General features: G+C 60.7%; 2 protein-coding genes across 7 annotated transcripts; one reads left to right on the plus strand and one right to left on the minus strand.

Moving 5' to 3' along the window:
* The first annotated feature begins 485 nt into the window (after positions 1–485).
* IFFO1 (intermediate filament family orphan 1) lies at positions 486–12,861 on the plus strand. 6 transcript variants are annotated; one of them, XM_061204327.1, is made up of 11 exons: positions 486–1,262; positions 4,907–4,967; positions 5,059–5,154; positions 5,798–5,938; positions 7,447–7,604; positions 7,707–7,827; positions 8,087–8,182; positions 9,436–9,477; positions 9,630–9,693; positions 10,989–11,119; positions 11,775–11,875. In XM_061204327.1, exons 1-11 carry the CDS (start codon positions 490–492, stop codon positions 11,805–11,807), a joined length of 1,716 nt encoding a protein of 571 aa, XP_061060310.1. In that variant the 5' UTR covers positions 486–489; the 3' UTR covers positions 11,808–11,875. The 6 variants fall into 6 exon arrangements, with proteins under 6 accessions (XP_061060310.1, XP_061060314.1, XP_061060308.1 ...); XM_061204331.1 differs by lacking the exons at positions 9,436–9,477; positions 9,630–9,693 and adding an exon at positions 6,241–6,249 and having other exon boundaries at positions 7,423–7,604; positions 11,775–12,861; XM_061204325.1 differs by lacking the exon at positions 9,630–9,693 and having other exon boundaries at positions 11,775–12,861.
* A 783-nt stretch (positions 12,862–13,644) lies between these two features.
* GAPDH (glyceraldehyde-3-phosphate dehydrogenase) lies at positions 13,645–17,980 on the minus strand. The gene is made up of 12 exons (XM_061205767.1): positions 17,925–17,980; positions 17,625–17,665; positions 15,688–15,787; positions 15,501–15,607; positions 15,292–15,382; positions 15,050–15,165; positions 14,879–14,960; positions 14,538–14,689; positions 14,384–14,462; positions 14,218–14,301; positions 14,039–14,136; positions 13,645–13,934 (listed from the first exon to the last, which is right to left on the minus strand). The coding sequence occupies exons 2-12, from the start codon at positions 17,645–17,647 to the stop codon at positions 13,865–13,867; spliced, it is 1,002 nt and encodes a 333-aa protein (XP_061061750.1). The 5' UTR covers positions 17,648–17,665; positions 17,925–17,980; the 3' UTR covers positions 13,645–13,864.
* Between the last annotated feature and the right edge of the window lie 2,235 nt (positions 17,981–20,215).

Here is a 20,215-nt window from a genome sequence, read left to right on the forward strand (position 1 = left end):
AAGGGTAGAGGTGGGAGGGTGGGACAGGGAACCTCTGAAGACGGGACAGTGTGGTATACTGAGAAATCAGGTCAGCTCCCAGGGACCCAGGGAAGGAGAGTCATGGAGTCAGAGCCTGGGTGTTTGGATTCAGGGGAGAGGAGGGCAATTGGGGTGTAGGGAAGGTGAATTTCGTGCCACCAGAACCATGGAGTACTGGAGGATCTGGGTTTTATGTCCTGCCACTCTGGCTGGATTCTGGGCATGGGCCGGGGTCCGGTCGGCTCAGGGCTCAGCCTCAGACCCGGAAAGGTCGGTCCAGGTGCCAGCCTCCGAATGAGCCTTTCATTGGCCTCCTCCGTGGCCTCCTCCGCCCCTCTGACCTCTGCCCCTTCCGCCGAGCCGTCTGATTGGCTGCCCCTCGTCCCCCTGACGCCTCATTGGCTCTCCTCCCTCACCCTCCAGCCCTGCTCCTGCACCGGTCTCCATCTCCCAGCAGAAGGCGCAGCCATGAATCCGTTATTCGGCCCCAACCTCTTCCTCCTCCAGCAGGAGCAGCAAGGCCTGGCCGGGCCGCTGGGGGACCCCGTGGGAAGCGACCACTTGGCCGGCGGCGGGGACGTGCCCACGGCGCCGCTCGCCCGGGCCGGCCCGGCTCCCTACTCGCCGCCCGGGCCGGGCCCGGCGCCCCCCGCCGCCATGGCGCTCCGCAACGACCTGGGCTCCAACATCAACGTGCTCAAGACCCTGAACCTCCGCTTCCGCTGCTTCCTGGCCAAGGTGCACGAGTTGGAGCGCCGCAACCGGCTGCTGGAGAAGCAGCTGCAGCAGGCGCTGGAGGAGGGTAAGCAGGGCCGGCGGGGCCTGGCTCGCCGAGACCAGGCCGTGCAGACCGGCTTTGTCAGCCCCGTCAGACCCCTGGGGCTGCCCCTGGGCGCCCGGCCGGCTGCCGTCTGCACCCCGTCGGCGCGGGTGCTGGGCTCGCCCGCGCGCTCGCCAGCAGGCCCCCTCGCGCCCTCCGCGGCCTGCCACCCGGCTCCCTCCACCTCCGCCTCCTCCGCCTGCTCCTCGTCGGCCCGCTTCATGCCGGGCACCATCTGGTCCTTCTCTCACGCCCGCCGGCTCGGGCCGGGACTGGAGCCCACTTTGGTGCAAGGGCCTGGCCTGTCGTGGGTGCACCCCGACGGGGTGGGCGTCCAGATCGACACCATCACCCCCGAGATCCGCGCTCTCTACAACGTGCTGGCTAAAGTGAAGCGCGAGCGGGACGAGTACAAGCGGAGGTAGGGATCGGGAAGGTGGGGACGGGGCTCAGCTCACGCCACACTGGGGCCGGTGCTAGGTGTTCGTACAGGAGCGGAGAGCAGCTGGGGCCCAAGAATCAGGGAGGAGTCAGTACGAGTAAAGTTCCTGCTGTGTAAGGAGGAGCTTGGAAGTCCACAGACGGAATTGGATACCCGGAGACTAGAATCCCTGGAGAATGCAGAAGTCAAGACTCGTGACAGGAAGGAGGCGTCTAGGAGCCGAATACTGCGGGGAAGCCTTGTTTTTCATCTAGGCTGCAGTGTTTGGAGGACTGTGTTAACCGTGGGGTTTTGTGACGTGTAAAAGGGACATGGGTCTGAGAGGTCACATCCGGGCTACTGCCTAATCCCCCAGGCTCAGCCCTCGGAGCGACTTTGTGATATAAGCTCCACATACTGATCAAAAGTTAGAGGCAAAGGATGTAGTTTTAATTTGCGAGTCGAAGGGAAATGAGAAGGGAGGTGGAGGGGGGCTGCACCTTGCAGTTGATGATCCTGCCTCTGCCCAGGGTTTCCCAAAACGGCGTCCGAGGGAGCAGCACGGCTGCTCTGGTTCCATCCAAACCGAAATGCTGTGGGGACCTTAGGGCATTTCTGGGAATAGGTCAGAAAAGGAGGGAGGGGGGAAGAAGGAGTAAAGGGAATTCCCTAGGGAAAGGGGAAGGGCCTGTAGTTGGCCCAGGGCTAGCGGAAGCTGGGGGATCTGAAAGTGCAGAGCTGAAGGCGGAGGAAGTGTGAAGAGGGCAGCAAGGACCCGAGTAGGAGCAGGTTGGGAACATGGACACACCACACCTTTGACACAAGGCAGCTGGGGCAGGCCGGGTCACTCTGAAGATGAAGAGTGGGTTTTCTGCAGGGAGCCCTGCGGGGTAGCACAAGGCACCGGGGAGGGGATGCGACGCAGGAGTGCTGGCTGCATCCAAGTGGATCCCCTGGAGGGTTGGTATCCATGCTGTTAGGACAGAAGCGTGAGCACAGCCAGCACTTGGTACACTCTGTGCCTGGGATGCCACGGTTGAAGACAAGGAGATGACAGGCCAGAAAGAGGCTTTGCCTTCAGGTTTAACCTCTTAATGAGCTACTCTGACCCCTTGTGGGCAGGCCTGGGAATTACCCTTGCAGCCCAGTGGAGCAGAGATTTGTGTCTGGTGGGGATTGGCTGAATGACTGCTGGGTCGGGTTGGGGGTCGGGGGGCGAACTTCAGGGATCTGTAACCCGCCCGAGTCTAGCAGATCACAGATCAGCAGGCTTGCTGAGGTGGGTCCTGTCCTTGTGCTGGCTGGCTTCCTTCCTTACTTGTAGTCCGTGATTGAAGTGTCTTTGGGAGTCTCAGTTATCCTAAAACCATCATTCAGATGCCACCCAGAAACATCCTGCCCCAGCCACTGCAGGGGTTAGTTAACGCCGTCAGCAGTGGAACATGGACAGTTCTGGAATACATCCATAACCACAGGAACAACTGCTCTTGTTGGGGTGTTGTGTTTCTAACGGGAAGAGTGTTTGTCCTTGGTCCAGCTGTCCAGGGCAGCAAAGGGTTATTCCTCGGGGACTGATGAGCTCATGTCTCTGCAGCACGCTGCTGTGCAGAGGGCCTCACAGCCAGACGTGGGTGGTGCGTGATCCTGGCAGTTACTCATTCTTCCACCCCAGATCCCCTGCCCTTGTTCTCCTCTCTTTATAGCAAAGCTAACTCCTGTCTGTAGCCTGGAAGACGTGGGCATAGTGTGAGCACTGAACTGGGAAGGAGCTGAGGCCTCCTGGTTCTGGGTTCAGCTCCCCTGCCTTGTGTGACCTTGGGTGGATCTCTTTTTCCTGGTCTCAGTTTTTCCGACATAGGAGTGGCCCCTGCTTCCTCACTTCACTCAGGGAGCCCGTTTATTTGGAAGAAAGATGTTTGCTCAATGTAGAATACATGGAAATCGCTCAAGTTCTACCCATGTTTAAAGAACCTTGCGAGGGAGACCAGATTTAAATAGAGGTCAAAACGAACCCATTCGTGGGACTGTCTGGCTGGAGTACAAATAGAATTCTAGTGAGCTTCCAGATGGTTTATTTTCAGATTTTTTTTTTTTGTTTACCCTGTGAGATTTTATTAATCTTAATCCATACCTAACTTCCTTAAGTTTCTACCTGAAACAGTTGAGTTCACCGTCCTACCTTTCCTGATGTGTCTTCTCCAGGGCTATTGTCCCCTTGTCTGTCTTGCTTGCTTCCTCCAGGGATGCATGGACCCCAGGGGCATCAGGGTACTGCATCCCGTGCCCTCACGTTGTAGATGAAGAAACCAAGGCCCAGAAAGATAAAGGTCTTCTTTAAGAAAATACATAACCTGACACTGCTGGGGCACTTCGCTGGCCCCAACTGTCTGAATGAGAATGCCAGAGCGAGGGGAGGAGGATGTGAGGGCCGGCTGGGCGGGGAGCCAGGAAGGCGGGAGGGGAGCTGGGCTGCCTTCTCCCCGCCCAGCCGCCCGGGAGGGGCAGCCACGGTGATGTCGAGGAGTTATTATTAGGAATACTGCAGTGCGGATTTGAGTGAGGAACGGGAGAGCTAGGAGAGATGGGCCTGGAGGAGGAGCCCAGGGAAGAGAGCTGAGAGACACCTGGGAACAGAGATGGAGGGGAGGGGAGGGGAAGACCAAGTCCTGGGCCTGCAGAGTATGTTCTCCGTGCTGCTTCCTAACCACCTTTCTGGTGCTGAGGTTTCTCTCGGTGCAGTTCCCCTCCTTTCTCAGCCTGGAGGAAGCCTTTCCAGGATGGGGGAGAAGTGCTGGGCTATGTCAGTGGGGTCTGAGGAGTCCTGCTGTTCCAGCCAACCTTGCGGGGCCCTGAAATCAATCCTAAGCAGGGGTGTTGGCCCCCGCCCTCGCCCTCCTGCCTCTGTGAGGAGGAGGACGCGCTGGCCTGCTCCCAGCCTTGGCCAGGAGTGTCTTCTAGCCTACTCATGGTCTTAGGCTCTGCATTCTGGGGCCCAGGAGGTCCTGCCGCTAGTTGTCACCCACCACAGTAACGAGGCACTTTTCCATGCTCGTTTCCCTCTCCCTCTGGGTGTGGGTGCTTAGTGATCCCAGGCTCCTGCCCACACCCTGGCCCCTCTCTGCGGCTCACCCGGGGCCTCTGGGTGGGCAGTTTCTGGAGCTTGTGGGGATGGACTTCAAGCATCTCCTACCAGGCTCTTGACCAACTTCGCTGATGCCATATGTGTCCTGCAGCTGCTTTTACAGGATTAATGGTACCACAGGAGGCAGGGCAGCGGGCTAGACGAGCTCTGTTCTGGTGCAGGCAGCAGGCGGGAGCCCGGATCTGAGGACCGGAGGTGGGAGACCGGGCCGGGTGGTGTGGGCAGAAGGAGGGGGACGAGGCCGGCCGGACAGCTGGTCGGGCTGGGCCCTGCGAGGGACCAGAGCAGCCGCAGTTGCTCTTAAATGGTGCGAGGCCGGAGGTTCCGGGAAGGCAGCTGGTGAGCTGGGAGCTGGCGGGGAGCCTGGAGCCACACGTTTCTGCCCGGCTCCTCCCGTCTGGGGAAGCAGACCCAGGGCCGGGGCCTGAGCCAGACGGGCGGGGGGCGGGGAGTGGAGGCGGGAGGACCCCGCACCCAGGCGCTGGCCCTTCGCTGTCTGCAGGTGGGAAGAGGAGTACGTGGTGAGGCTGCAGCTGCAGGAGCGCGTGAACGAGCTCCAGGAGGTGAGGGCCGCCCTGCCCCGCCTCGTCCCACCTTCCCCTGCCCGCCGCCCGCAGGCAGTGCCGCTCACGGCCGGCTTTCTCCCGACCGTAGGAGGCCCAGGAGGCTGACGCCTGCCAGGAGGAGCTGGCCCTGAAGGTGGAGCAGCTGAAGGCCGAGCTGGTGGTCTTCAAGGGGCTCATGAGCAACGTGAGTGCGGCCACGCCACCCCTCGTCCCTACCCGCCGGGGCGAGGCTGCCTGAGGCCAGGGCGCCGGCCTTTTTAGTTGCACCCACTTCACTTAACCTCCCCCCAGTGTATGTGCTTCCATTTTTTTCCCCCTTGCCCACCCCCTAACTCAGGAGAAGAAGAGAGAACAAAAGTCCCCGTGGCCTCCATCGTTACTCAGGGTGCTTTGCTCACAGTGTGGCCCCGGGTGAAGTCCTGACCCTTTCTGCCTTCATATCTGGGGCTGTGGAATGGGATAGTAGAGCACGTACTTTGCAGGCTGGTTCGAAGGGTGTGACGTACTGAGTTAGGACGGCGGCGCTGGTTCAGTGTCAGCTGATGTTACCATTACGGTACTTTCTCCACTCCCATAGCCCCTGGTAGTCAGTCAGTCTCTCCTGGACCCTGAGTTCCAGGAGGGAGCCCCCTGCGGGTCCCAGCCACTGGGCCACGCCCTTCGGGGGCCCCGTCTGGCCAGGGAGCCAGCTGTCCTGGGCAGAGTGCTGGAGGGGCACCCAGGAAGAGGGGTGCCTTCTGCTGGGAGGGGCCGTGTGTCTGGGAGGATGAGGGGACGTTGCCGGGCCCTGAGGACCCCCCTCACCGCTCCCCGTGCACCCCGCACAGAACCTGTCCGACCTGGACACGAAGATCCAGGAGAAGGCCATGAAGGTGGACATGGACATCTGCCGCCGCATCGACATCACCGCCAAGCTCTGTGACTTGGCCCAGCAGCGCAACTGCGAGGACGTGATCAAGATGTTCCAGGTGAGGGCGAGGGGTGCCTGGGCCCGGCCCCCGCCCCGTCCCACTGCCCGGTGTCCGCGCCCGCGCCCGAGCTCTGTAGGGGGGCGCAGGGCTGCGAGAGCCGGTCCTCCGCGAGCTGGGCCCGGCCCCTTCTCGGAGACCTTAGCGCGGCAGCCGGGCCCTGGCGGGACGAGGCTGGGGGGCGAGGGACAGCCTCTGGAGAGGAGTTTGGAGCGGTCTCTAACGCCGTCTCTCCCCTCCCCTCTCTCTCCCGTCCGCCTCCTCGCCTCTCTGCCTTTCATCTTCTCTTGCTTCCTCCACAGAAGAAGCTGGTTAGTTTTGCTCTCACGCAAGCTTCTTGCGTCCCCGGCCCATTTCTCAGCTCCCCAGGCCTCCTGACCCGCAGGGCTCTCAGCGCAGACCCCTCCCCTCCATCCTCCTGCTCTTCTCCCTTCTTTCTCTCCCCACCCCTCTCTCCCCCCCCCGCCCCCTCTCTCCCTCTCCCCCCTTCTCTCTCTCTCCCCCCTTCTCTCTCCCTCTTCCCCCCTTCTCTCTCTCCCCCCTTCTCTCTCTCTCACCCCCTTCTCTCTCCCTCTTTCCCCCTTCTCTCTCCCTCTCCCCCTTCTCTATCCCTCTCCCCCTTCTATCCCTCTCCCCCTTCTCTCTCCCTCCTTCTCTCTCCCTCTCCCCCCTTCTCTCTCTTTCTTGCCCCCTTCTCTCTCCCTCTCCCCCTTCTCTTCCTCTTCCCCTTCTCTCCTCCCCTTCTCTCCCTCTTCCTCCCTTCTCTCTTCCTCTGCCCCCTTCTCTCTCTCCCTCCTTCTCTCCCTCTCCCCCTGTTCTCTCTCCCTCTGACCCCTTCTCTCCCTCTTCCCCCTTCTCTCCCTCTCCCCCCTTCTCTCCCTCTCCCCCCTTCTCTCTCTCTCCCCCCTTCTCTCACTCTGACCCCTTCTCTCCCCCTCCCCTTCTCTCCCTCTCCCCCTCTTCTCTCTCTCTCCCCCCACTTCTCTCTCCCCCCCCCCACCCGTTCTCTCTCTCCCTCCCCTTCTTCTCTCTCCCTCCCTCTCTCATTGTTTTGCCTCCATTTCTCTCTCTCCCTTTGCCCTCTGGCTTCCAGATCTGGATGTGTGACTCAGGTTCTGCTTTGTCAACTCCGTGTCTCCCTCCTCCTTGCAGCCTGAAAGTTCCCTCTCAGTTCAGTCATTTCACTAGAAGACTTTTTAGAAAAGAAATTCTCTGGGCCATTATGCACATCTTACTGTGGTCGAGGCCAGCCATTTCCCCCTTATCTTACTGCTCTGTTTTCTCTGTTTCTTGTCTGTCTTCCTCCTAGTCTGCAGCCCCGTCCCCATGTGTGTCTGTCTGCCTGTCTCGGTGACGCTGGTGTTTCTGTTCCGTCTTGTAACTGTGTCTTCTCTCTGTCTGCCCGCCCTTCCCGCTGCCCCATGCTTCCCTCCCCTGCCGGCGCCCACGCCCTTCTCCTCATGCACCCGGCCTCGTCTCTGTAGTCTCTGCACTTGTCTCCCATTAAGGTCCCGTCCATGGGGGGGCGGAAGCGGGAGCGCAAGGCTGCCGTCGAGGAGGACGCCTCCCTGTCGGAGAGTGAGGGGCCCTGCCGCCCCGACGGGGATGAGGAGGAGAGCGCGGCCCTCAGCATCAACGAGGAGATGCAGCGCGTGCTGAGCCAGCTGTGAGTCCTGCAGGCCCCTCGCCGCCCCTCGCCCGAGGCCGGAGCCCCGCCCAGCAGCCCCTCCCCGCCGCCCGCCTTGACGCCCGGGCTCCCTGTCTCTAGGAGGGAGTATGATTTTGAGGACGACTGTGACAGCCTGACTTGGGAGGAGACTGAGGAGACCCTGCTGCTCTGGGAGGATTTCTCGGGCTATGCCCTGGCTGCTGCAGAGGCCCCGGGAGAGGTAACCGCCCTCCCAGCCGCAGGGCCCCGGCTCCTCCTCTCCGGGCGCCAGGCCCATCTCCTCCCGGCCCACCGTCCACTCCGTGCTCTGTCTTCCCTTTGTGGCCACCATCCGTCACCTGCTTCTCCCTGGTCCTTTGTCCTCGTCCCCTCTCTCTCCGGCTTCCTTTAACCTGATTCACTCTCTCCCTCGCCTTGCCTTGTGGTGCCCCATCCCACCCCTCCCATCTGGCCTCCCCCTGCTTCCCTTTCCACTCCAGCAGCCGGAAGACAGTTTGGAGAAGGTGATTAAAGATACTGAGTCCCTGTTCAAAACCCGGGAGAAAGAATATCAGGAAACCATTGACCAGATAGAGGTAAGGCCGTGCGCTGAAGACGAGGGCCCCAGGTTCCCGGTGGGTCGCAGGTGCAATGGCCTCACCCCTGCGGGACCCCAGACACCAGGGCCTCCCCATTTCTTCCTGGCGGGGACGGAGTGATCTCCCCACTGTAGCACCTCTGGTGGGTCCTTAAGACCTCAGGCTGGGGAGGGAGGCCGACAGATGAGGGTTCAAACCTCAGCGCTGTCACTTACTTCCACTCTAACTTTGAACAGGCCTCTTCTCTCTGAGCCTGCTTCTTTATTTGTAAAGTGGGATTCTTACTAATACCTCCCTCAGGGTTGTTTGAAGGTCAAGTGAAATAAGGCCCAGGCAGAGTGCGGGGCAGCGTCTGTCTCGTAGTCAGCACAGCGTATAGTCGTTGCTTTATTATCTTTGCTGTTATTATGGTTAGTGCTGTAGTGGAGTCCGCTCAGATGGACTTGAACTTTGCTGCTGCCTCGGCTCAACCTTTGAGCCAGTGGGGAAATCTCCATTCTTATTCCCTAGCCTTGAGGAACCTTCTAGAGATGCGAGTGGAACTGGTGCTTCAACTTAAACTCTAGGCCTCTAGGGGCGGCGGGAAGGATTTGTGGCACCTGGGAAGAGGGCCTGTGGGACGAGGCTTGCGTGTGATTCTCGTGAGCCCTCCTGCCCGAGCAAGCGTGAGAGCGTCCTTTCCACGCCCTCTGACTTGGGGATGAGGATGGGGGCCTTCTGGAACTCTCAGCCTCTCTCCAAGCCCACTGCCCTCACAGCGGCAGTGGAAGTTGAGGAATTATTTTCCTACATCTTCATTCCCCCAACGCACGTTAGCTGGCCCTGCTCCTTTAAGCAAAACCTGCTTTCGTTTTTTTTTTTTTGCCCAGGCAGACAGATGCTCACTTTTAAAGGCACTGCTGGGGACTTCCCTGGCAGTCACATGGTTAAGACTCCACACTTCCACTGCAGGGGGCGCGGGTTCGCACCCCAGTTCGATCCCCCGGTCGGTCGGGGAACTAAGATCCCGCATGCCATGTGGCCAAAAAAAAGAAAAGAAAGGCACAGCCAGCTGTGCGCCCCTAGCTGAGGAGCTGGGCGGGGAACTGCACTCTGCTCTCCCGTTTACGCCCATCCCGCTGTCCGCCTCCTCCCTACGCCTAGAACGGCCTGAGGGGAGGTGTCAGGAGGGCGGACACGGTGGTGGTGCTCCTGGACATCCAAATGGGACACCTGAGGTCCCTTTAACTCAGTGACCTTTGATCTCTCAGGGGCCCTGGGATGGAGGCAAGGACCATTTCCATCATTGGATGGTGAGACCAAGGCCCAGGTGGAGGGTGGGCGGGAAGTCTTTCCCCCCTCCTTCCCCTCCCCATCTGCTCCCAGCCTCACCCCTCCGCCCTGCCCCGCCGCCAGCGTGCGCGGGGTTTTCAGTGTGGCTTGTGGGGTCATCTCCTTCCTGCAGCCCTGCTCTGAATGTGTAGAGACTGGCGGCCGTCCTAGCCTCGTATTCTGCTGGAATGTGTTTGGTTCGTTCCCTTGTTCCCTGCCCCGCTGAGTGATGGGCTCCAGACACCCCCCCGCCCCTCTTTGATACCGGCTCTCCTGAGGTGTAGGGATTGGGGTGGAGGTGGCAGCCAGTCTGGACAAGAGCTGGCGGCACTGTATTTCCCTCCTGGACTGAACAGTCAGCGCGTCCTGCCCCTGGACGTGCTCTTGCTGCGGGGGCCCCGACGGGGATCCCAGCTCTGGAACCCAGGCCGTCGTTTGAGCCGTGCTCACTAGGGCTTCTGATCCACCCAGGCTGCCATCTCTTTGTCTGGCTCTGTGACTGTTTTCTTTTCTCTCCGAGTTCCCATCCTCTCTGCCCAGTTCAGACCATTCACGGGTGGTTTCCCGCCCTTTCTCTTTGCTCTCAGGCAGTCAAGCAAATCACCTCCGGACAGTTTTACTCTGCCTCCCCTTGTGGCCCCTGTTCTTTGTGCCCAGAACAAAGAGAGGCAGCACACTGTCTGTGGCCCAGATCTTTCACCGCCTCTGCGCCTGGCTCTCGGCTCTACCTCGAGCCTGTGGCGCAGAGGCAGGGTCTGGGAGGGAGATTGCGTTCCCTCGACTCCGGGCCACACATCATGTCACGCATGACGTGTCTTGAGTCGGGCTACATCTCAGAGCCCGTCGGACATTCAGCGAGGCAGGCAGTCCTTCCGTTCATCTCTGAAAAGGGCTTACAAGTGAGAAAAGCAATGAGAGGAAATAGGTGGTAAGAGAGCAGAGCGCCTTTCAACAGGGCCCAGCCGGCCTCTGGGCCATGAGTCTCGTAGACGCTGCTTGAAGTTAACTAATGACTCTGCCGTTGAGGTGCGGGGCGTGCACGCAGGGATGAGTAGGCCCCGTGGCCAGCCCTGCCAGGAGCTCCCAGCTTGCAGAGGGGGACAGGCTGGGGGGACAGCGCTGTGTGGGGAGTGAGGACCAGAGCAGGCCCCGGGGGGGCCCCGGGAAGGGGCAAGGCCATCCCCATGTGCCGCCCAAGCACTCAGGAGCGTCCCTTCCTCACGGCTCTCGTTGGGAGTCTATTCTGAGAGCGCAGGCCCAGAGCAGATCCCTTAGTGAAAGCCTCTGTGGGAGAGACTCCCGGGGAAACTAGAAGGAATGATGGAGTATCAGGCACCTTCTGCCTTGAGCTGGTTTAGTTTAAAATCTGAGTCCTTCCCTTCCACTCCGGCTGCCTGTGCCCCCGCCCGGGGTGCCCTTGGCAGGTTAGCCTCCCAGGGGCGGGGGACAGGGGCCCTGCTGACCCGGCGGCCCTGCCCTGCCCCCGCCACAGCTGGAGCTGGCCACGGCCAAGAACGACATGAACCGGCACCTGCACGAGTACATGGAGATGTGCAGCATGAAGCGGGGCCTGGACGTGCAGATGGAGACCTGCCGCCGGCTCATCACCCAGTCCGGGGACCGGTAAGGGCCCCCTGGGCACAGGTGGGGAGGGGACGGTACCCCGCACCCCTCACTGGAGAGCCCTGAGACCCTCCGGCAGTGACTCAGGCCCGTCTTGCCGTGGGGCTGCCCGTTGGAGGTCGCCTGGTCTGCTTGCCCCAGCCCGACAGCTCCCTCCCCCTCGGCAGTTGGACTATATGGGCATCCATCCGTGGTTGGACTGCCGAAACCTCCTGATGCCGCTGACTCTGGCGGTTCCCTTGGTTAGAAAGGCAGCTAAAAACTGACAAGGAGCACAAGGGGCAGATTTTTATCTAAAGTCAGGGCCACAATTTGTGCCTTTGACCCTGCGTAAGTTTTTAAAAATCGCAAAACTACTTCATAGACGTGAAGCTGGGGCCGCAGAGCCGGTGCCCTCCGGCTGTGGCGGCGTCTCGTACTGTGACCCCAGATACTTCTGAACTCAGCCTCTCCGAGTCCCCAAGTTAAAGTGGGGACCGTTTCTTACCCCCCTCCCCCCTCCCTTGCCCTGCATCCGCCCTTGCCCTGTGGCCCTTCTGCCCTGCCTGAGATGCTGCTCACCCGCCTGCCAGGGGACCAGGCCAGGGGTGGTGGGCGTGCCAGCCTTGTCAGGATTCCTCCCCGCCCCGAGGTTACAACTGACGCTCTTTTCTAGAAAGTCTCCTGCTTTCACTGCGGCCCCGCTTAGCGACCTGCCGCCCCCCCCGCCACCAAGCGAGGCCGAGGACTCCGATCGCGACGTCTCATCTGACGGCGCCGTGAGATAGGGGCCTCCTGCAGCTTGGCCCGCTGGGACTCACCGAGGCAGAGGGCTGGGTGGTTCACAGAAGGGAACGCCGTTTGTCCTGCAGCACCGAGCCTGGCCCCGGGGACGGGGCGCTCCTCCCCAGCCTCCTCCCTTGGTCCTCGGCCTCTCTAGGGGTCTGGGGTGTCTGGAGCGAGGCTTGGCCTGCCCTTCCCGGGCGACTCCCTGCACAGCCGGCTCTCCTGCCTTCATGCGTGGGTGAATGCTACTTTCCCATCTTTAAAATGCTGCCAGAGCACTCGTGGCCCCTCACCCTCTCCACTGAGTAAGGAACGTGATTGTCCTTCCTTCCGTCCCTGTGGCCTCGAGCCAGCTGGCTGTCTTGATTCTGTACTGGTGCTAACTGGCCTGGGCACTGGTATGAGGGGGATTAGGCTGGACATTCTGTGGCTTGTGCAACAGAGAGGGCTTCCCTCCGCGTCACAAGCGGAGGGAGCGGGCCTGGGCAGGGCGCGCTGTCCTCCCTGTTGTCCGAGCGCTCACGGCCGGCTGCCCGTCGGCAGCAGTGGTGTGGCTGTGAGCCTTCCCTGGCGGAAGTGCCGCGCGTTACAGGGGCCTTAGTGCGTCCGGTCCGGCGGCTGCTGGGTCTGGCTGGGTGCAGTATCAGCATCGTGGAGGGAGACAGAAGCTCCTGCTTGTTTCCCAGTCACCGCCGGGTGACAGAAAGGTGAAGCTGTGTGTGTGTGTGTGTGCGCGTGCGTGTGTGCACACGAGCGTGTATGCACGTGCGCTCAGGGTCTCAGTTTCTTCAAGCATCAGCTGCAGGTGTGCCTCCTCCATGTCTGTCACACGCTGAGACCAACCGGCTGAGTGAGAAGACATCCTGGACTCGGAAAAGCTTGGCGAACTGGGGCTACGAGACCGAGGGTCCCTCAGCATCGCTGCCTGAGGCAGGCTGGGCTGAGCTGATGTTTGTGTGGAATCTAATAATAATGAAACTGGCGACTATTTATTGAACACGCCTGTGTCACTGTTTCCAGCACTTCCTGGTGGTGGTTATACAGTCCTCTGCGCGGAGTGCGCTAGTTATCACTTCAAAAACATGCAGGTGCAAGGCAGGTGCGGAGGTTGTAAGTAACCTGCCCCAAGTAATGGTGCCTCGAGTGGCAGAGCCAGGGCCTCAGCCCTGGTTGGCGGCACCAGCTGTGCTTCTACCGCTAAACCCACGTGCATCCATGGGTGACAGATGACGTGGGAGCAAAGCCATCCCCACCCTTCCCATGGACCAGCCTACTGTAACCCCTGCAGCAACACTAGGGCACCCACACAGCTGCACTGCTGGTGGTCACTGGGGCACTGAGACTTGTAGCCGCAGCCGCTGGGCAGAGCTGGGGCCTGCACCCGGCAGGCTGGCCGTGCTCCATGCTGCTGCAGAGGTCAGCTAACTGGCCAGAGGCCAGGCGGACTCTGCCCTGACTTCCTGTGCCAGTGTCACCCTCCGGGGAGCTGCAGACAGAATGGCATCTGGATACGTGGAGCCAGGCCATTTCTGGGCTCGGCCACAGCCATCTGGAGCACAGCGAGTCCCCGTGGCACCCAAAGGCCTCAGAGAGGAACCAAGGCGAGCTGAGGACAGGTGGCTCTTCAGGGGAGCAGTGTCCACTCCCAGACCAGGGCGGGGCTCCTGGCTGGTTGGGTGCTGTCAGCAAGATGTAGTTCTCCTTGGCTCCAGCCCAGCTCCCCTCCCCTTTATCCTAGACCCTGGAGCAAGACAAAACAGTAGCCTGGGTACAGTGTACTTTATTGATGGTACATGACAAGGTAGGGCTCCCTAAGCCCCTCCTCCTCCCCCTTCCTCATGGGGTCTGGGATGGAAACCGTGTGGAGGTGGGGAGATTCTCAAGTGTGTTGGAGGATGGAGTTGGGGCAAGGACTCCCCAGCAGCGGAGGACCTCTCTCTTCCTCTCGTGCTCCTGCTGGGGCTGGTGGGCCAGGGACTCTTACTCCTTGGAGGCCATGTGAACCATGAGGTCCACAACCCTGTTGCTGTAGCCAAATTCATTGTCGTACCTGGAAGGAGAGGGAGTTAAGGGTTGGTTTCCCGAGCCGGCCACCAGGGGGCAGCAGACCCAGTCCCACTCTGACGCACCACCTCCCACACCCCCGCCACACACCAGGAAATGAGCTTGACAAAGTGGTCGTTGAGGGCGATGCCAGCCCCAGCATCGAAGGTAGAAGAGTGGGTGTCACTGTTGAAGTCACAGGAGACAACCTAGGGAGAGAGAGCCAAGCACAGAACCCAGTCTTGCTCACCGGGGCCACGTGGACACCAAGTTCCCTGACCCACCAGTACCTGGTCCTCAGTGTAGCCCAGGATGCCCTTGAGGGGGCCGTCCGCCGCCTGCTTCACCACCTTCTTGATGTCCTCGTATTTGGCCTGACGAGGTAAAGACAGGCGGTTATTCAAGCTCCAGTCTTGCAAGCCCCAGCCCACCAAAGCTGCTCCAGGCCAAACTTACAGGTTTCTCCAGGCGGCAGGTCAGATCCACGACGGACACGTTGGGGATGGGGACGCGGAAAGCCATGCCAGTGAGCTTCCTGTAGACACAAGGAAGCAGAGTCAGCACCAGGCATCCCGGGTCCCCAGGGCAGAAAAACAGCAACGAGTCTCACCCGTTCAGCTCAGGGATGACCTTGCCCACAGCCTTGGCAGCGCCAGTAGAAGCAGGGATGATGTTCTGGGCAGCCCCTCGGCCGTCACGCCACAGCTTCCCGGAGGGGCCATCCACGGTCTTCTGGGTGGCAGTGATGGCATGGACCGTCGTCTGGAAACAGGAAGGGGCATGAAGGCCCTGCCTAGTGCTCACCACGCCACCCCCCTCCCTCCTCCCAGGTGAAGAACTAAGTGACCTGAGCAGATCCCTTGGAACCCCAGGGCCATGCTCTGGGAGGGAGAAGGGTCCCACCCTGGGTGTGGACTGAATGTGCTCTGGTAAGCCCCCCATCACTCATACCATGAGTCCCTCCACGATGCCGAAGTGGTCATGGATGACCTTGGCCAGGGGGGCCAAGCAGTTGGTGGTGCAGGAGGCATTGCTGGAAAGAGGGAGGCAGGTCAAGGGCACGTCCATCATGTACCATGCAGCACGATCTGCCCACTTCTCCATGCCCTCTGCCGCGCTCACCTGACGATCTTGAGGTGGTTGTCATACTTCTCATGGTTCACGCCCATGACAAACATGGGGGCATCGGCAGAGGGGGCAGAGATGATGACCCTCTTGGCTCCACCCTTCAAGTGAGCCTGCAGCAGAGGACTGCTTACAAACCCAGGCTCCCCGTTCCGGGCCTAGGTCCGCCCCACCCAATCTTCCCGTCACACCAAAGCCCAGGGTCAGTTCCCCTCCTCTTCCACCTCCCTGCTGCTCACCCCGGCCTTCTCCATGGTGGTGAAGACGCCAGTGGACTCCACCACGTACTCAGCACCAGCATCACCCCATTTGATGTTGGCGGGATCTCGCCTACAAGGGAAGACAGAACAAAGCTCAGGGACATGGGCTGCCACGGACCCAAAGAGGTCACCCCACTCCAGTACCTCCTCCAAGGCAAATTTCTTCCTGTTCCGTCTCCCACACTTACTCCTGGAAGATGGTGATGGCCTTTCCATTGATGACAAGCTTCCCGTTCTCAGCCTTGACTGTGCCATGGAACTTGCCATGGGTGGAATCATACTGGAACATGTAGACCTGGGGGGACCAGGGAGGGCATCAAGGGGCTGCGCCTCAGCCAGGCTCTGCTCCCCGCCACCAGCACGGGTGGCACTCACCATGTAGTGAAGGTCAATGAAGGGGTCATTGATGGCGACAATGTCCACTTTGCCAGAGTTAAAAGCAGCCCTGGTGACCAGGCGCCCAATACGGCCAAATCTGAGGGGGACAACAGGTGAGAAGGCATGAGAAGGGAGGAGAGAGTCCTCCTGGGTATGTAAGCAGCCCCAGGCCCACTCACCCTCTTTCAGAGGGAAGAGAATGACACTTTGCTACCACCAGAAAAGTCCCAGGAGAGCTCACTTTATCTTCCTAAGCAACTCTGCCAGGCCAGCCTGGCTTCCCAGCGCGGCCACAAAGTGAAGGCTCACATCCTGCCCAAGAGGTGACTGGGCTCAAAGACTTGCCCACCCGCTAGTCATCTGAAATCCGTTGAGGAGTGACAGGGTGGTGCGCTGCTGCTGCCACCTACAGTCTGGACACGTGGCAAGCACATGGCATTCATCACACCCACTAACTGTAAATGCTTGTTCCTGTCTGGCCCAGCTTCGGGCTACATTCTCTAGAGAGCAAAGAGTTGTACACTCAGCATCACCAAGCTCAAAGGGCAAGAGCAAAGGTCAGAAGTGAACTGGCCAGGGGAAACCCACCCCTTCCCCAAGTCCCTCCTACAAAAGGGAAAGAGACAGGGAAAACGAATGGTTTCTCAACCCCTAATCCCAGCATTCTGATTTGCTTAGTACCTGTCCTTCCTAGCTCTTTTCCAAAAATCAGCAGTGGGAGCAACAGATGTTTGGGTGTGGGGAGGGCAGGGGGAGGAAGTGGAAAAGAGCGGAAGCCCAGGACCCCAGCTGCAGAAAAGGTCAGGCAGCTATATTTAACCCCAGCTTAGGGTGGAGTGGGGATCTGGTTTCTGGAAGACGGGATGGGGAGAAGGGCAGGATGCCCGAGGCTCACAGACACCTAATCCTCCTGGTGACCTTTACAGCCTGGCCCTTAGGGTTGGGTCAGCTCTAGGCATGGATGGAAGAAATGAGCTTCGAGGAGAGCCGCTGTGAAGACAGGGGCTGCAGCTCCGGGAGCCATTTTGTGGTGGAAAATTTCTAAGTACCCATGACTCAGCTCTCCCAGCATGGCACCAAGCCACGGCTACCACACCTCTCCGGAAAAAGGAAAGGGAAAAAAACCCCAAAACAACACAAGACCACCCCCATAAACCCACGTTTTTGATTCATCAGAGAACCACCTAGGAAAAGCATCCTATCATCCCTAGGGGGAAATTTGGCTGGCGGTTTAAGGGATGGTCTAGAGTTAGTATGGTCAAAGTTGAGGTCTAGTTGAACAAGAAAGGGAAAGCCTGGCCTCACCTGGCTTAAGGGATAAAGGCGACTCCACCCCCACGAGACAGGGGTAGGAGAGTTAGTCATAGGCAAGGAAGGAGGCAGGCTGAAGGGCTAAGGAAGGTTTCCTAACGGCAGTTCATTCATTTCCTTCCTAGTTGCAACATGGCGGCTGGTTACCGCAGATGACCGCTCCCCCCCACCCCCCCCCCAGCTGGTTCTGTGCGCAGCTGTGCCTCTTGCATCCCGGGGCTGCGCCCGGCCGGCGGCACGGGCTGGAGGTGGGGGACGGGCTCCTCCCCAGCACGTGACCGCGAAGGGCGCGAAATGAAAGAAAGAGCCCCAGCTGGGGGATTAAAGGATGGGTCCAGAGCAAGAATTGGAGACTCCTGTGTATCTGCCGCAGGCGGAGTGGAAGGCTCCGCAAAGGCGGAGTTAGCAAGAGGCGCAACAGCCGGGGATGGGGGGCACGAGGCCTTGCGAAGGCCTCCTCCAGGTCTGAGCACCGACCTTGAGTTCTCCTTGGGGGGGGGTACGACCACCCCCATCCAGGTCCCCCACGCGCTGGCAGAGACACAGTAGGGCAAGACCTACAGACGCAATTCGGTGGGGACCGCAGGACTTACTGCCCCACCCCGCCCCACCCCGTAACTCACCCGTTCACTCCAACCTTCACCATCTTGTCTCCGGGACGCAGCTGCGGGCAGAGGGAGGTGAGCATTAGAACGCGGGGCGAAGCGGCTGGAGTCCTGCGCTGCCCTCCCCGCCCCTCCCCCAGGCCTCCATCCCGGACCTGCGCTTCCGCACGTCCTTCCTCCCGCCCCCGCAATGCGGGGGCCCCGCCGGGCGCGACCCGGACCCCGGCCTCCTCAGCCGCACCCCCGGCCCGCGCACGCCCCTTGTCCCTTTCGGGACCGTCCCCGAGCCCTTTGTGGATCCTCTCCGCCAGGCTTTACCTGGCACTGCACATAAGACACAGCCGTCTATCGAACGGTGAGGAGCAGAGAACACAGGGGAAGGCTGCAGCCGGAATTTATAGGGAAGGTGAGGGGCGGGGGCGTGGTGACGCGAGTCCGCATCGCCCAGTCCCAGCCCCGGGGTGCGGAGGCCTGAGCTACGTGCGCCCGTAAAGTCGCGAGTAGTCGGCCCTCCGCTTTTTTTTGGACCAGCCTGGTTCTTCAAATGTGCACGCACCGCGCGTGTGGGCTGAGGACGAAGAGGGGGAGGGGACCGAGACTGGCCCAGAGGAGGAGGGGACCGGTGATGGTGCTTGGCGGGGATTGGGGGCGAGGGGTTACTGCGGGATTCTGTGGACTCGGGGCCGGGGGCCCTGGTGAGAACTGAGGGATGCTGCACGGATGTAACGGGAGGACCTGGGGAGCCGGTTAGATAGGGAGTTGGACCCAGAGCCAGGGACAGCTCGCGGCTGCAGGGTCCCCCTTCCTCCTCCTCCCCGCCCCCGCTCCCCTGCTTTCAAAGGCTGAGAGGCGGGAAGGCTGAGGAACTTCTCGAGGCTCTTCGGTAGTGACACAGGAACAGCAGAGGAAAAGGCTCGGGAGGGGCCTCCCTCAGTGCCCTGCCCAGCCCCCTCTTCCCCCCTCCCTCCGCCCCCCACCGCCCAGCTTCGGGCCTCTCCGGGCTGGGGGCCGGGGCTGGGTCCTGGGCTGTGAGGGCTTGGAGAGGAAGGAGGCTCCGGGGGAGGGGTCTGCACTGAAGGTCACGACGTCCTGCGGCGCAGGCAGCCTGGAGACCTGAGAATCGGGGCAGACAAACCAGGCCCTGTGCGCACCACCTGCTCTCCCCTAGGCCCGGGCTGGGGCGCCGGGGCGGGATAGCATCACTGCTGGGGGCTGGCCCGGTAGAGGGCCGGAGGCCTCCCACAAAGTCGCTCCTGGGAAATAAACCTGAGGGCTGTGCCGCCCGGGCTGGGAGACAATGCCTCTTTCACCCTGTCCAGCCCGTCCAGCCCTGGGCCGAGAGCAGGACGTGAGGGCGGAAGTCCCTCCCCATCCTGGGACGTGCAGGCCAGCCCTGCAGCCAGGGCTTCCCCTTCACTGGCTGCGTCCAGGGGATGTTGGGGGCAGGGTGAGGAGTCCAGAAGAGGGAAAATATTGGGAGGTCTTGGGCACATGGTGGGAACAGGCCCCCAGCCCCTTCGCACACGTGATGTGGAGGAAGGAATCCATTCCTCTCCAAGACCAGTCAGAAGCCTGCGCTGTGCTGGGTTTGTAAGCTGAGGATGGAGGAAGGGCTGGTTCTGAGGACTTGAAGGGTTGAGGGTTTAGAGGGGGTGGGGTGGAATGGACATTGCCCATCAGCAGGTGCTGGGGGACAGAATTGGGGCCTCTTTGCTGGCCCAGCGTAACCTGAGACCAGCCCCCTTTTCCAGCTGAAAAGCCTGTGGCTAAGTTTAGCCTGCATGGTGATAACCTTTGCTTAAAAGGCAGATAGCACTGCCCTGCACCCCGACTCCAGCCCGTCCCTTGCCTTTCTGGGATTGCCCTCCCTCCTTGGGGCCCCAGATCCAAGGCTGGCTGTGGCTGGCAGCCATCTGCATGGTCCACGGCCAGACTTTTGCAGGAGCAGGAAGAGCAGGGCCACAGGGCAGCTAATGGTGAGGGGAGGTGGGAAGCGCCTCACTGAGGAGTCTGCTGGGTAAGTGGAGGGGGGACGCGGCCTCCTCCTCAGGCTCCACCAGGACGGCAGCGCTTTCCCTGACAAGGGCCTTGGGAGCCCCTCCACCCTCCTGTGCTACCCAAAGCATGTCCCCCTTTGCTGCATGCTTGTCATTTCTCATTACTGTCCTTTGCTGAAAAGAGGGAGCTCAGTGCCCTGGGAGCACGACTGATGCAGTGTGCTGTTGTCATGACAGCAAAGACACCAGTGTAGCCATGACAGCAGCCTCACTGCCTCCAGTTCAGGTGACTCAGCAGAGAGGAACTGGGGAGTAGGAGGGGGTGGACGGGGCCTGCATCTGAGGGGCTGACTTGCTGCAGACCCTGTAACGCGGTGAGGAATCCCTGGGAGACAGTCCCCAGAGACACTGTCTAGAGCTGAAGGGGAATCATGACCTGATCTCCCATCAGCCTGGCCAGGTCAGTCACCTATCTTTAGAGATGGGGTCAGGGGCACGAGTCGGGGTGAGGGCAGGACAGAAGCCAGCCCTTGGTGGAGAGGAGGGAGGGTTTCTCAACTTCAGCTTCACTGACATTTTGGGCCGGAGCATTCTCTGTGGTGGGATCTGTCC

Source organism: Eubalaena glacialis, chromosome 11 (assembly GCF_028564815.1).
Source record: "Eubalaena glacialis isolate mEubGla1 chromosome 11, mEubGla1.1.hap2.+ XY, whole genome shotgun sequence".
NCBI lineage: Eukaryota > Metazoa > Chordata > Mammalia > Artiodactyla > Balaenidae > Eubalaena > Eubalaena glacialis.

Bases quoted from the DNA above. Each gene is read 5' to 3' on its own strand.
- GAPDH (XM_061205767.1), bottom strand. From the start codon at position 17,647: ATGGTGAAGGTTGGAGTGAACGG. The intron at 15,383-15,500 runs GTAAGTGTGGGA...CTTCCCTTGTAG, and splicing joins GCCATCACCATCTTCCAGGA to GCGAGATCCCGCCAACATCA. The intron at 14,302-14,383 runs GTAAGTTTGGCC...TTACCTCGTCAG, and splicing joins CCTGCCGCCTGGAGAAACCT to GCCAAATACGAGGACATCAA.
- IFFO1 (XM_061204325.1), top strand. From the start codon at position 490: ATGAATCCGTTATTCGGCCCCAACCTCTTCCTCCTCCAGCAGGAGCAG. The intron at 1,263-4,906 runs GTAGGGATCGGG...CGCTGTCTGCAG, and splicing joins CGGGACGAGTACAAGCGGAG to GTGGGAAGAGGAGTACGTGG. The intron at 8,183-9,435 runs GTAAGGCCGTGC...TTGATCTCTCAG, and splicing joins AAACCATTGACCAGATAGAG to GGGCCCTGGGATGGAGGCAA.